We start from the raw sequence: 13,977 nt of genomic DNA on the forward strand, positions 1-13,977 counted from the left end.
TGGCTTCCTACAACTTGAGCCCATTATTCCGTGTCCTGCAATTACCAGGTGATACCTAACTACAAACTAACACTTGATGGGTAGACAAAACAGTAGTCTCTACAAACAAAGCAAATTGGACTAATACAAAACAGGACCTCTTGGCTCCTTTAAATGAAACTTTAGGGTGTAAAGTGGACAGCAAACTGTCAGTGTTTTGTTCCAAATGGTGCTCTTCTATGAGGGCTGGCTATTGGATGCTAATCCTTGAGTTTTCCCCCCTGATTATTTGCATAAAATCTATTATTCTAGCTTCCTAGAGAACGTGTTAAATCCTCCTTAAAAGTAGTAAGTCTCCCCGATTAATATTAAGTTTCTGAATAATTGCTGTTTCGTTGATTTTTTTATGAAGACATGCAGCGTATCCTGCAAGATAGTGTTTTCTAGCAGCAAGAAAATGATAAAAGCAGAGTTTGAATATTTTCTGCTGCAGTTAGCACAACAGTAGTGATAGGACAGATTACGATTGCCTATTTTGCAATATAAGCAAGAGGAACCTGTTATTTAGGACTAAGGTACATTGCTATGTGTTGTAGAACTTTAGTCTCTTGATTGTGCTGAAAATTAGTTTTGCACGTGCCCTTCTCCGCGCAGTTCTGTGGACTGCCCTCTCTGTGCTGTGAGTAAGAATCTCAGGAGCCACTCCCCAGATTTGTCCACCCTTTGTGATCAGCCTAAAGTACAGAACACCTGTCTTTTTCAGGCTGTATGGCAGTTTAGTGGAATACAACTTTTCCTTCCCACTTTGAATGGAATGCAGTGAGGGAGTGTGGAGGAGGGTAATTCCATGCTAGGTCACTGCACAGTCTATATAAAATTGGGGGTCCATAAATGTGCCTGCTGGTGGCAAGTGCATCTTTTAGGCTAGCAAGAGACAGGTGAGGGTTTCTTGCTAGCCTAAAGCTGGGCTTTGTAGGCACCTGGGAAGGAGTAGTGCTGCTTACTGCTTTCTGAGTGCCTCCAAAGCCTAACCTGACATCAGGGATAAGTTCTTGCACATTGCTAGGCTCCTTCTCAACATTTGGCTGAGCTTTGTAGGCACTTGGAAGTAGCAAGCCTTTTCCAAGGTTTCCATATGATGGTGGGGAAGAGAGAGTGCTCCTTCCCAGAGTCAGGGATGGGACAGGGGCAGTGCCAACTAGAAGCATTGGCTAGCTACCAAGGCCAGCCAAAACTTGTAGACTCCTGTGCATGATATACAGTTGAAATGAAATGAATCTTTATTGCTCAGAGCCATAGGCTACCAGAACTAAATGCATGTAAAAGGAAGATACAAAATACATATTAAAATACAAGTCATATTTCAACACAACACAGTTCAACAACATACAGTAAAAGAACAATACATTTCAAATAAAATTTCCTCTCCCAAGCAAAAGATACCCTGACCTACCCCATGTCTTAGTGTATAAATACTGCAGTCATAATAGCGCTGGGGCACATCCCACTCGCCCCACAAGGTGTTTTTGGTATCTAACTCTTACTTTTCCCACAGCTAGAGCAAATTTTGCCACCTGAGTAGTTATAACTAGATCAATTCCTGCTAGCAGAATGCATATCTGCTCCATGGGAGATCTATTTGATATACAGTCGTGATTGTAGCATCTTCAAAATTGGGCTCACACTGACACTATATTCATCTTTGTTTTCCCTCTCCAGCTTATGATAGATACCCCTACAAGTCCAGTTACCAGTGGATTGCCATTGTTTTTTGTAATAACTGTGACGGCCATAAAGCAGGTAAGGAGATGCTTTTGGAGGCATTTGCTTAGGGCAGATGGATATTTTATGTGCAATACAGAACATCCCTCTGTTCAAGCACAGCCAGAATGTGCAGGATTACTTACCTTGTGTTGTGACTTTGTCATATTGTATATTTCCCCACGTGTGAGGGGTACGGAATGGAGGCAAAGCTATGCCTAACATGATATCGTGATGCTGCCTACGCAATCCTACACATGACAGAGGAAAGGGGGGAAACTTGATACAAGGAAGCTGTTTCCAAAGGCAGCTGTATACCTCATGTGACATACAATTTTGCCCTTAAATGTATTAAATTCATGATGTCTATCCACTAGCAAGTGGCGAACCTAGACCAGAAATTGACTGTTTTTGAGCAAGGTTCAGAAATGAGCTTGTAGTTCATCTGAGATACAGTGGGAGATGGCTTGTACGTAATGGAACACAGCCAATGTATGGGCTCCTCCACTTCTGTCTCATCTTTTTGGACCTTTGTGAAATGTTAACAGCATTCCACTGGACTTGGGCTTCTAACTGGAAGCAAGTAAATAAGTTTTATGTTGCCAGTTAGCCTGGGGATATTTTTATCTAGCTGCCATATACTCAGTGACTTGTAGCAAGAACCTTATGAGGACAGTGACAGACTGACACCAGATTTTTATGCTGGGGTTTTGTATGTCAGTTTGCATCATAAAGATCTTTTCCCAGCTGCCTCACACTTACGTATCTGGAAGAGTCATTTCTTGCATAACAGCTTTAGATTTGTGGAGTGGCTTATGTACTGAGAGAAGCTACGCTGTAAAAGCTGTACACATTTTATTTTGTTCTTCCCACTCAAACAGAATGTCTCCAGGCTTATTGCAGTTGCCTTGGTCACTCCCTGTCAACAGTCTTGTGTTCAGCCCAGTTAATGATAGCTAAGGGAAAGCCAGACACTTGTGACTTCTTCCAGTCTCTCATGACCCTTCTCCAGGCATTCACATAAGATTCCTCACATCACTTCTGTTTTCTTTGGAAATGTTTCTGCAATAACACATACCAGCAGTAAATGTGGCAAAATAATGACATTTGACAAACTGAGGTGAATGTTGCCTTGAAGACAATGTAGTGGGAGATTCCGCGTGAGTTGCACTGTAGTGCCTGGCAGAAAACCCCATTGGCGGCCATGCTTTGTCCCATTTGGAGAGGACGTGGGTCACAGCAAGACCATGAGCTGGAGCCCTAATGCAAATCCAAAAAAAGTTCTGAGGCCATCTACTTGACCCCCTGCCTAGTGAATTTGAGTTGCACAACAACAGTGCATGATACTGTCTATTTCCCTGTCTTTGCCCGTCCCGAGTTAATTTTTTCTCAGCCCAGCTATCATGAAGCCAGTAGAAAAGTTACGTTGCTCCTCACACAACATAATTTAAAGTGGAAAGAATATCTTGCCAGGAGCCAAGTGGGATGCTACTTGCTGGCCCCTGCGCTTAGTTGCCATGTGTGGTTTGATTTGTCACAGATATCAGTAAATTGGCTACAAAGATGTTCTTTCTCTGGCAACTTTGTGTGTGGCTGGCTCCCCCCACCCCTTCTATGCTTCTAATGGTTGACTCTTTCCAGGGCTATGAAGATTGGTTACGCCACAAGGCAGACAATGAAGTGAATGGAGCTCCAGTGTACGTTGTTCGCAGTGGTGGCCTTGTAAAAACTAGATCAAAGAACATTCGGGTATGCATATTAGTGCAAAGTGATCTTGCACATTTCACAAGTATGTGTATTATGTGTGTGTACACATGAAAGTGTTATATTGGTCACTGAACTAAAAGCTTTGCTGCTTTGTATAGCATGTAAATTTGCACAAGTTTTTGAATGTTTTAGTCCATTTTCTTTATAAAGGAGTATCTGAATAGATATATTTGTGTCTTCTCAGGTGGGAGACATTGTCAGAGTAGCCAAGGATGAAACTTTCCCTGTCGATCTTGTACTTCTGTCCTCTGATAGAGCAGATGGCTCTTGTCACGTTACTACTGCAAGCTTGGATGGAGAAACTAATCTTAAGGTCTGTTTTTGTCCATTTTTTATTGGGAAATAAATTTAAGGTTTGCTTCCTTACGACTAAGGCTGATATATTTTTAATTTCTTTTATGGAGAAAGAGTGATGATTTCATGCTGATTTTTCATGGGTTCAGAATATTGAGCAATTGACGTACATGTTTACAATATTCTGATTCTGAAATTGTTACTGCCAGATAACTATTTTCAAGTCAGCCCTTGACAGTGAATTTCTAGATAGACTTAAGAATCCTTAAGAAGAAGATGTGCTACATATAAATCTGTGTGTGCAGTATTGGCACAATAGAGATAAAAGGCCTATGTGCATCTTGCACTGATGTGCTCATACTGCGCTTATAGAGGTCAGTAACCTGAAATGAAACTAGCTACTTAGTAGAATGATCATCTATGCGTGTGCAGCAGGCAAATTCAGGCTACTGTTAAGTGGTGTACATGTAACCACTTGAAAAAACAATCATCTGTATTAAATTTCCAAATGGTGTGAAATATGAACACTCCTCTGGATTTCTGATCAGATGCAAAAGCAGAAAATGCAGTTGAGTGGCTTTTTAAAAGGTTATATGTACATTGTGGCAAGTTAGCACTTGATGTTTAGTTTATGTTCACTCAGTGTTGCTTTGGGAGCTGGCGATATATTGGAAAATGCAATTTGGAGGCTTAGTTAAAAGAGCCGCAGACTGGGTATCCTAACTAGACGTCTCTGATTGGTGCAAGTGTATGCCTTTAACATCCCCAATATATTAGACGTTGTTATTCGGTGTTGCCTAATGGAACCTATGTGGTGGTTTCTTTCTCTTTCTCTTTTAGACGCATGTTGCAGCCCCTGAAACAGCAGTATTGCAGTCAGTTGCCAAACTGGACAAACTGGTAGCTGTGATAGAATGTCAGCAGCCAGAAGCAGATCTTTACAGGTGTCTTGTTTTATTTTCTTTTAAAAGAGGATTGAGAAAGCAGTTTTGTGGTGTTTTAAGGTGTTTTAGATAATTCTAGAGGAAGTTGCTCTAGAAATTCTCATTATTATATAAATACGTGTGCTGTGTAAAGCTATAAGTATTAGCAGAGGACTTTGCAGTGATAACGGCGCATGTAACGCCTGTCTGAAACATTCATTTTTTAGAACAATGTAATTGGTGGCAAGGCACGGGCCAGAATGCTTAATTTGTCTGCCAGCATTTATTTAATTAGCAAAATATAATTATTGCTTAATTATAACAAAAATTCTAAGCGGTTTACAAGTATTAATCAATAAAAACAGTTAAAAACAAGTAATTAAAACATTTAAAAGAGAATTAAAATCAGCAGTAGACTGAAATAGATTAAAACACCTCAACATCTACGTGTCTCCATAGGCTTGCCTAAACAGAAATGTTTTGAGCAAGCACTGAAAAGAACACACTGAAGAATTTTAACATTGATCTACATCACTCTGCACAGCTGCAGAGTAAGAACAACTTCCCCTAGTTCTCAGAAACTCTGGAAATGTGCACTGCCATGTGGTGAGACATCTGCAGCAGTTGGATCTTGTGAAAAGACCTGGTGTGCTATGAGCTGTTGGGGACTCCCTGCCAACAGCTACCATTTCATTTGTATTTTGACTGTGGAGCCAACTGCATCAATGGTGACTAAACCCGATGGCTATGTTCTACCTTGTTGAAGGCAATATGCTTCTGAAAGCCAGTTGCTGGAAACTGCAGGAGGGGAAAGTGCTGTTGCATTCAGGGTCCTGTTTGTGGGCTTCCCATAGGCATCTGTTGGGCCACTGTAAGAACAGGATGCTGAATTTGATGGGCCATTGGCCTCTCCAGCAGGCTCTTCTTATGTTTTTATGGAGCTTCTCTGAAGATGAAACTCCATGGGGTTCTTGCTATGGGAATGGTCATGGCTGATATGAAACAATTTTTCACAGGAGCAATATGAGTAACATAACAGGAAAGCCCTATCAAGAATTTGTTAGGATATTATTTCCCTCCCTTCCAGCCACCTTTCCTGTCAGAGAGAGAGAGAGACAAACACACACCCATTGTTTCACATAGACTCTCACATGATGGCACTCCAAGGGAGGAAGTAGATGATCACACTGGGTGCTGTCTGTTATTTCAATACAGGATCTTCCCTGACCTTGAAGAGTTATACTGTTCATTTCTCCCCAGAGTGAGGAGGTGGGGTTGGAGACCATGAATCTTGGTTAACCTAAGAATTTGTCCCCCAAAAGGCCCAAAAATGCTGGGTAGAATTCTTGTTGGAAAAATGGCAGACCTAACCATTTGACAATTAACATGGTAACTGTTACTGGATTATTATGTATAAACAGAACACAATTTTCCTTCCATTTGCCCCTTCTAAGGGAATTTATTTCAAGAATGTGGATTTGACTAGTTAACTAAAGATGTACATTGCTCTTGTAAGCATCTTGCCATCTAATCAATTTTTGCAGGGGTTATCTTAAAATTCCTTTCTAATAAATTAATACTCTCGAGAGAAATGATTTGTTGCCTTTGACAAGTTATTGAATATATCTGCATGGAATCATTCAATATATGTCACGGGCAAGGATTAATGGCAGCTCAAAATACGTACCTTTCTTCCTGTTGTATGCTGTTTCTAACTTGCTGAACTGGAGGAAAGATCTTAATATCCAGAAATATATAATCTGACATGAATCTCTTTTGCAGATTTGTTGGACGAATAACAGTAAGTCAACAAATAGAGGAAATAGTACGGTAAGTCAGTTTTTTGTAATGTTAAAGGGCAATGTTATTTGTCTCAAATTTAAACAGCAAATTTGCAGCAGGCCTTCACAGCTTGTGAACCACCAAGCTGGATGAAATCAGTCAGCCATCAGGGGCTCGGTACATGGGGATGGCCTAAAGCTCAGTGATAAGAGTACATGATTTGGATGCAGAAGTTTCCAGATTCAGTACCTGGCATTTCCAGTTCACAACAATATTGTGAAAAGACCTGACTCTGTGTGAGGTGATTTCTTTTGCAAATCCCCTGTTTTGGCTGCCTGCCTGGGACTCCCAAAACCAGACATAGATATGGTCTGGGTCATAAGTTGCTCAAGCCTAGAAGATGGAAAAAAGTTTGGGAAGACATCATGGAGGTGGGAGCTGCAGTTCGTTAATTGAGGCTGAGTTCAATAAAAGGTCTAGAGATCATTACTCATTCAGTACTAAGGGGCAGTTATTTTCTCAGTGAAATATAGCAGCATGAGTGCAAGTAGCTGACTAATATTCCTCCTTGAAGTGCTACTTGGAAATTTTGCTTGGTCTGCTGTATTTATTGAAAACAAACAATAGGTTCTTTGATGTACATGTACAACAAACTTAAAACCCATAAAAGCCCTGCTAGATCAGACTCTACGTTTGTTTTAGCGTCATTGTTTTTGCTGGCATCCATTTTAATGCATAGCAGAGAACATTCACGTTGTTGTTAAGGAATTTAGAAGACTTCTTTCCTTACCCCAGAGCTTCCTTTGCCAGCACATGAGTGCTTGTTAGGGGGTATACCAACTACTGTGCCAATGCGTTACAGTAGGGCACCACTCATACGGCGGGTTACGTTCTGGACCCCCGCTGAAAAGCAAAAACTGCTGAAAAGCGGAACTCATTGAATAGAATGGTGTGCGACGCCCGAAAACCTCTGTAAAAGTGGAACAAGCGCTGTATGTGTGGGGCTTTAGTCTTATTGAGACTGCCACATTAGCGAAGCGCTGTAAAGCGGGGCCCTACTGTATCACAAAATCTCTAAACTAGTTAGGTGACTTTGTAGCAGAAGCTGTTAAAACTGAGAGGCAGCTGCAGGTTGAGACTACTTTTAATGATGTCATGAACTGCCAGATACCAGTTTGACCAGTTTGGAGTGAGCTAACTTGCAAAATCAGTTTTAATTTACTGCTGATAAAATCCATAAATCATGTCAGTCCTCTAAGAAAATAACTGTTCTCCCTCCCCCCACTACACATTAGTCCATTTTTAGATTCTTATAGAAGCTGTCTTCCCCTAAGCATAAGGAATGGATTGGTACTCCGCCACTAGATGGAATGTAGTCTTACCAACTGCTTGTTCCATTTCCCCATTTATGCTGAAACTGCTTTGTTTCTGCAGACAGTCAATCTAAGGGAGGTTTCTGAGGTGTAAGGCCAATGCTTCTCCCAAAGCCACCTGCAAGCCTTGCACCCACTCTTCTTCTCCCCCCCCCCCGTCTTTCCTCTCTGGATTGACAGAAAGAGGCTGACAGCAATCATTTGGGTAGTAGCCTTATTTGACCCACAACATCTATTTACTGACTCCTGTGCTGCACTCTTAAATATGTGCTTAAATACTGGTATATAGTAACCACTAGAACCACAGGAGTTTCAAGCACCCCAGGAGCTGGGAGTCATTACTTTTGTCCTTGCAACAGAAATAAGGGAGCAGTCATTTTACAAGTTCAACCTCCTCTTTGCAAGGGGATGCAAAGTGAGTTGGCCAGGATGTGTGTCTACTTAAATGGCAAGCCAGGAAGAATTGACACAACGGTAGGATAATGTCATAAAAAGAAAAACAAGGAAAAGCGGCCCTCCATACGTGTGACCACTGACCAGTGCATGCAGATGCTGCCGGTACAAAGAACTATCCTTAAGTTACTGCAGAAATTTTTGAAAAACATGCAGATATTCATTGTTCCTTTTATGTATTGAAATGAGAATTCCTTAGTTCTTCATAGATGTGCACAACAGAATTAAAAAGTCCTTCTGGATCATGCAGATTAACAAGTCATTCAATGGCAGTATTCTATTAGCTTGTTCATAAAAGGGAATTAGACAGATTATCTTAACTGCATAGTGCATCATCTTCCCCTCCCTCCTTCCCCATTTCAGCTTCTGTTTTAAGTTACTTTAGGCAAAATAAGGATACTACCTGTTTTGTCTGGCTGTTGATGGTTACCAAATATGAAATGTCACACATAGTTCTCTTCACCTTGAATGAACCCAGTTTTATTTCTGTAGCGTACCCTCACATGGTGCAAGTTGCTTTTTAGAATTGGTGGACTAGACAGCTAAGCAAATGGCTGTTGATATATTGTGTTCTGTAATCATAAAAAATGATCTTTCTTTTTTAGACCACTTGGGCCTGAAAGTCTCTTACTTCGTGGAGCAAGATTAAAAAACACCAAAGAAATTTTTGGTTTGTAGCCATATAAGTATTTCACTAATTTTTCAAAGATTCTTGGGGCGGGATAAGGGAACACAGCAACCACTCCCCCCGTGCAGTTATCTCTTGAGCATCAACCAGAGTGGGCCACCTTGGTCTACCTTTGGGTCCTCTTCTCCTCCTCCCCTTGACCAAGCCAGTGGGGATGCTGTTGGCCATCACAGCCTGGGACAGCACCAAGGTATAGTCTTGATAGTGCTTCAGCATGGTGATGTAAGGCCCCAAACCTGTAATTAATAAGAAACAGTTTGTGCAATCCTATTACAACAGTCCCAGACTAGATGTACCTTAGAAACCCAGCAGAACCATTAGGCAGAAATTCAGTTAACAGCTACAAAAAGCCATCTTGGAATAGCATGGTCTGGCTGCTCCTAAAAAGTAACAAGGCGGAGCCGTATCCCGAGGAAAGGAGGTCCACAGACTTAACTGCCGTTGCTGAGATGGGCCTGTCTAAGGTATGACGAACCATACCTTGAGCATTTGGGGAACATTGAGTACAGTCCCTTAGGAGAAGATAGTCTTCAAAGTATCCTGGACACAGACAGTGGAGGGTTTTTAAAGGGCAAAACCATCACTTTGAAATGGGCCCAGAAACCAACTGAAAGTGAAGATGTTGCAAAACCAGCACATTTCCATGTGGAATGCCCTGATTAATACCCTGGTGGTTGCATGCTTTACCAGCTGTTTTCCAAGCATGTTTCATAGGGTGGAGAAGCTATGGAGTTCCATGAAGCATTTGTCTGAGATTAATTTTGCTTTAAAAATCATAATAAATGAGTGAAGCTGTACTATATTATGATTATTTCAGTTTATCACCCACCCTTTACCATAAGGCTCCAGGACAGGTTACACCAATTTAAATTACAATATTAAAATAAAAGTTTAAAACAAATGCAATCACAAGAATAGGGTGAGTCCTTAGTGGGCCACCTTGATCTACCTTTGTGTCCTCTTCTCCCCCTTCCATTGACCCATTCCAATCTGGGTTCAGGCCTGCTTATGCGACTGAATCGATCTTGGTCACTCTGATGGATGACCTTTATTGGGAGAAGGACAGGGGGAGTGCCACCTGTGGCTTTGATACCATTAACCATGGTATCCTTCTGGGCCAACATGGTGAGATGGGTATTGGAGGCACTGCTTTTACAGTGGTTCTGATCCTATCTCCAGGGTCATTTTCAGAGAATAGCATTGGGTGACTGTCTTTCAGCCTCCTGGCAGTTGCTCTGTGGGGTGCTGCAGGGTACCATCTTGTCCCTGATGCTGTTTAGCATCTATATGAAGTCCTTGGGAGCAGTCACCAGGAGATTTGGGACGAGGTTTCAGCAGGATGCTGATGATACCCAGCTCTATTTAAGATGTTTTAGGGTGTTTTTAGTGTTTTTGTTTGCCGGCCTGGGCTCCTACTGGGAGGAAGGGTAAGATATAAATTTAATGAATAAATAAATACTTTATTGGATAGTAGCACAGACTTGACACTAAGGAAAAACTCTTAATAGACTTACATGCTTCATCAGCCACTGGCTGTGTTCAGACATAATGTCCTGTCATGGTTTACTGTTACAAGAATGTGCCTTGGCAAGCCTTGGGCTGCTGCACTGTCCCCTTCTACTGGTATGGTCATGAGAAGGAGATTGGAAGCTTCTGCTTCCATTTAGATGAATTGTTGTTCAGCATGCTACAGTAGGGCCCCGCTTACCGGCGCTTCGCATTCTGGTGTTCCACTAATGCGGCAGCGGGAAATTCCCCTTTTTAAAGCCGATTTTGCGACATTTTATGACATTTTCACGTCATTTTCGTGCAACGGCCCCATTATAGTCTATGGGTCCCGCTTTACGGCGGGGGCCCAGTCCCTAACCCGCCGTATAAGCGGGGCCTTACTGTATATCAACTGTAAACTATGGTTAATCCAAACTAGTTAATCTTAACTTCAGATAGTTGAAGTAAGCCAGCTTCATGAACTTTGGTTAGAAATTTGCTTGTATTCTTAATCATAGTGAACCACAGTTAGTCCATATTTTGATGGCACAACTGCTGTTAATTTAGAAAGAAGCAACAGCTTTCAAACTCCTCTTTACAGCTGTGCTGGGGGGCAGGGCCAGCCCGGAGTATATGAGCCAAAGTCTCACTGTAGCAACTTCTCATGGCACTAAACTGCTTTAGTATTGTATCTGAACAGTTTCTCATAATGGAGTATTGTTAAAAATCTGACACTTTCTTCTATGGCTTTGCGCTGGCCATCACAATAATAAAAATAGCATCCTTTTTTATCAGCCTGTGCTGTAAACACAAAGTGCTAAACATTGATTTTGTTTGTTGTAGGTGTTGCCGTATATACAGGGATGGAGACAAAGATGGCATTAAATTACAAGAGCAAATCACAGAAACGATCAGCAGTAGAAAAGTATGTGTACTGCAGCATTTTGCTCAGTTGTAGATTATGGTAATGCGTAAAAGATCTGGTAGGCTGTGTTGTCAGCTGCAAAACTGGAGGTTTTAAGTACTACTTTTCTGGGCAATGGAAAATAATCCTGTTGTACTCTTTAAAGTTTAGGGAGATAAACTGCATTGTCACATTGGAAAATTACATGAGAATTGGGCCTTTTATATTTGACATAATTCAGAGGATCCTAAGCCCGGTCATCTTTTCCTCCTTGCCCTTCACTCTCCTCCAAGGATTTGCTTTACTTCACTTCCTGCTTAATGAGCCTGCCCTTCCACACTCACCCATAGCCATATTGTCTTTCCAGTCCCTTTTCCTAACTAGGTTGGAAGCAAGGGATTTCTCCTCATGACTTTTCACCCTCATTTCCTTATAGAGAAGATCAATATTGTTCTTCTGCAACCAGGGGATGGCTAGAAACAGAAAGGAACCATAAGACCAGAGCTTGGAAAAGTTACCTTTTTTTGAACTACAACTCCCATCAGCCCCAGCCAGCATGGCCACTGGATTGGGCTGATGGGAGTTGTAGTTCAAAAAAGTAACTTTTCCAAGCTCTGCATAAGACTGAACACAGTCCTTCCTTTGTTGGCAGTGCTGAAAGTAGTAATGATGCACAAGGCTATTGACAAAAAAAATTCATCTGCTGTGGGCAATTTTGAACTCTTTGGCTACAGACATGTTAAATAGAAGGTTGTATTCATGCAGTGAAAGAAGTACCCTGGAGTTGGTTTTGTCTCCACCCACAAACATGCATAGAGAGATGTTTCTGGAGCAATGTTTGGGTGCCTTTAATTTGTTTGGAGTGCCCAGCCTTCCGTTTTTGCCCGTGAAGCTGTTTTACAGAGCTATTTCCATTCTATGGATATTTGTACATTAAATCGGCATCCACCAATTTTCTTTCCTTAGGTCTATGAATTCCTTTTTGATTATCTATCTAATAATCCTCCTTTTTGAAGCAGTCTTAAGTACAATATTGAAATATGCCTGGCAGTCTGAAGAAAAGTGGCATGAACCTTGGTATAACCAGCAAACTGATCATGAGAGAAACAGCAGTAAGGTAATTGTGAAATCATGTGCATCTTCTAGGAGATTTCCCCCCGTTAAGGATTATCAGTGGGCTATGGAAGCTTGGATTTTAAACTTCCACAGTCCAATATGCGTTCCAGTTTTGCATCCATAGTTCTGAAGATCACAAGAACTTAGGATCCACAGCTGAGTAAAGCCATTCTTAGCTCATGATGGGTAGATCAGCTTGCTTCTAATATCCAAAATAAGATCTTTTGAAGTTATATTGGTACATTTTTATTCAGTGCCTCATTCCATCTCTGGAACCTCACTTTCTTTCCAGCCTTTGTCCTTTTTCTTGGGGTGGGCATCTGTCTGGGCTAAAGCTCAAGATACTGAACTAAAATGGGCTCCTTTGGAGGCAATTCAAGCCTCCTCTGTAGCAAATTGGGCTCATTCCAAATCTTTGAATCTGCTCTGTAAGCATGGCTGTCAAAGCCCTGATGTACATCTTGAGAGTAGTTGCAGCTCACGCTGTCCATGCAAACAAGGATTTCTCTGAAGGTGAGCTCTGGGGCTTTGACAGCTATCCTGATCGACCCTCCTTCAAAGCCTTTGTGCTCCCCCTGTGCTAATTAATGGATGTAGTGTTGACTTGCAGACGAGATAGACATCAGAAGCTTTAGAAAACCAGAGCAAGGTTCTGCTTCAGGTTCAAAGCACAGTGTGTCTTTCCCAAAGCAGACCAAGGCTCCTTTTACCCAAAGTGGATTTCAAAGCCATTTTTTCCTGCATATACTCCTTATAGATTCTTCACACCCACTCCTTGCTTATGTTTTGTGCCCTCACCTGCCTCCATACATCTGAAAAATGATCTGGGATTCTTACAGTAGTTCCCCTTTGTCCCTGGGTGTAGTGGCAAGAGCCGCCCAGAAGCTTTTCCCCTTTGTGGAATGACCAGCTGCTGTATTGCACCTCCTGGCCTTGAAAGGCCAGGAGACAGCTGACAGCTACAAAAGAGTGTCCTTGTATTTTCTCTCTCTGTCTGATTGAGCAGTTAAGCTGCTTTCCCTAGTGCTAGAGGCATGTGGTAGTGAGGCAGTTATCTTGCTGCTAGGGTGCTTCTCCTCACGTCTAGGGAATGAGGAGTAATGCCAGTATCTGTGAATGAAAATGTCCCATCTTTCTATGCAATCATGTACACTGACTAACTGATACTAGCATTAGTTTGTGTATGCATTCGTCAGGTCTACAAATTCATATCAGTCAATGAAGTTTCTACTTCAGAACTATTTCCTAGTAAAATGGTGCACAGCATCCTAGGTGACAGTTCACAAAATCAAGTATTTTATACTTACATTCTATAGCAAAGGTGTATTTTAGGATGTGGCATAGGGGTTAGGCCTAGAGTACAGAGGGACAGGTTCTAGCCCCATTCAGCAAAAACTTTACTGGTTCACTGTGAGCCAGTCACCACCTCTCAGCCTAACCCACCTTACA

At 41.7% G+C, this 13,977-nt stretch overlaps 1 protein-coding gene across 5 annotated transcripts in view; it reads left to right on the plus strand.

The window, feature by feature from the left end:
• The window catches only part of ATP11B (ATPase phospholipid transporting 11B (putative)), a 107,398-nt gene that overhangs the window by 31,291 nt on the left and 62,130 nt on the right, over positions 1 to 13,977 (plus strand). For all 5 annotated transcript variants that reach the window (XM_061637399.1, XM_061637400.1, XM_061637398.1 and 2 more), the window contains exons 4-11: positions 1,699 to 1,779; positions 3,382 to 3,489; positions 3,692 to 3,820; positions 4,642 to 4,745; positions 6,507 to 6,554; positions 8,938 to 9,002; positions 11,352 to 11,433; positions 12,379 to 12,529. In XM_061637399.1, coding sequence (XP_061493383.1) covers positions 1,699 to 1,779; positions 3,382 to 3,489; positions 3,692 to 3,820; positions 4,642 to 4,745; positions 6,507 to 6,554; positions 8,938 to 9,002; positions 11,352 to 11,433; positions 12,379 to 12,529 — 768 coding nt within the window. The remainder of the gene's footprint in view (positions 1 to 1,698; positions 1,780 to 3,381; positions 3,490 to 3,691; positions 3,821 to 4,641; positions 4,746 to 6,506; positions 6,555 to 8,937; positions 9,003 to 11,351; positions 11,434 to 12,378; positions 12,530 to 13,977) is intronic.

This window comes from Rhineura floridana, chromosome 7 (genome assembly GCF_030035675.1).
Source record: "Rhineura floridana isolate rRhiFlo1 chromosome 7, rRhiFlo1.hap2, whole genome shotgun sequence".
NCBI classification, from domain to species: Eukaryota; Metazoa; Chordata; class Lepidosauria; order Squamata; family Rhineuridae; genus Rhineura; species Rhineura floridana.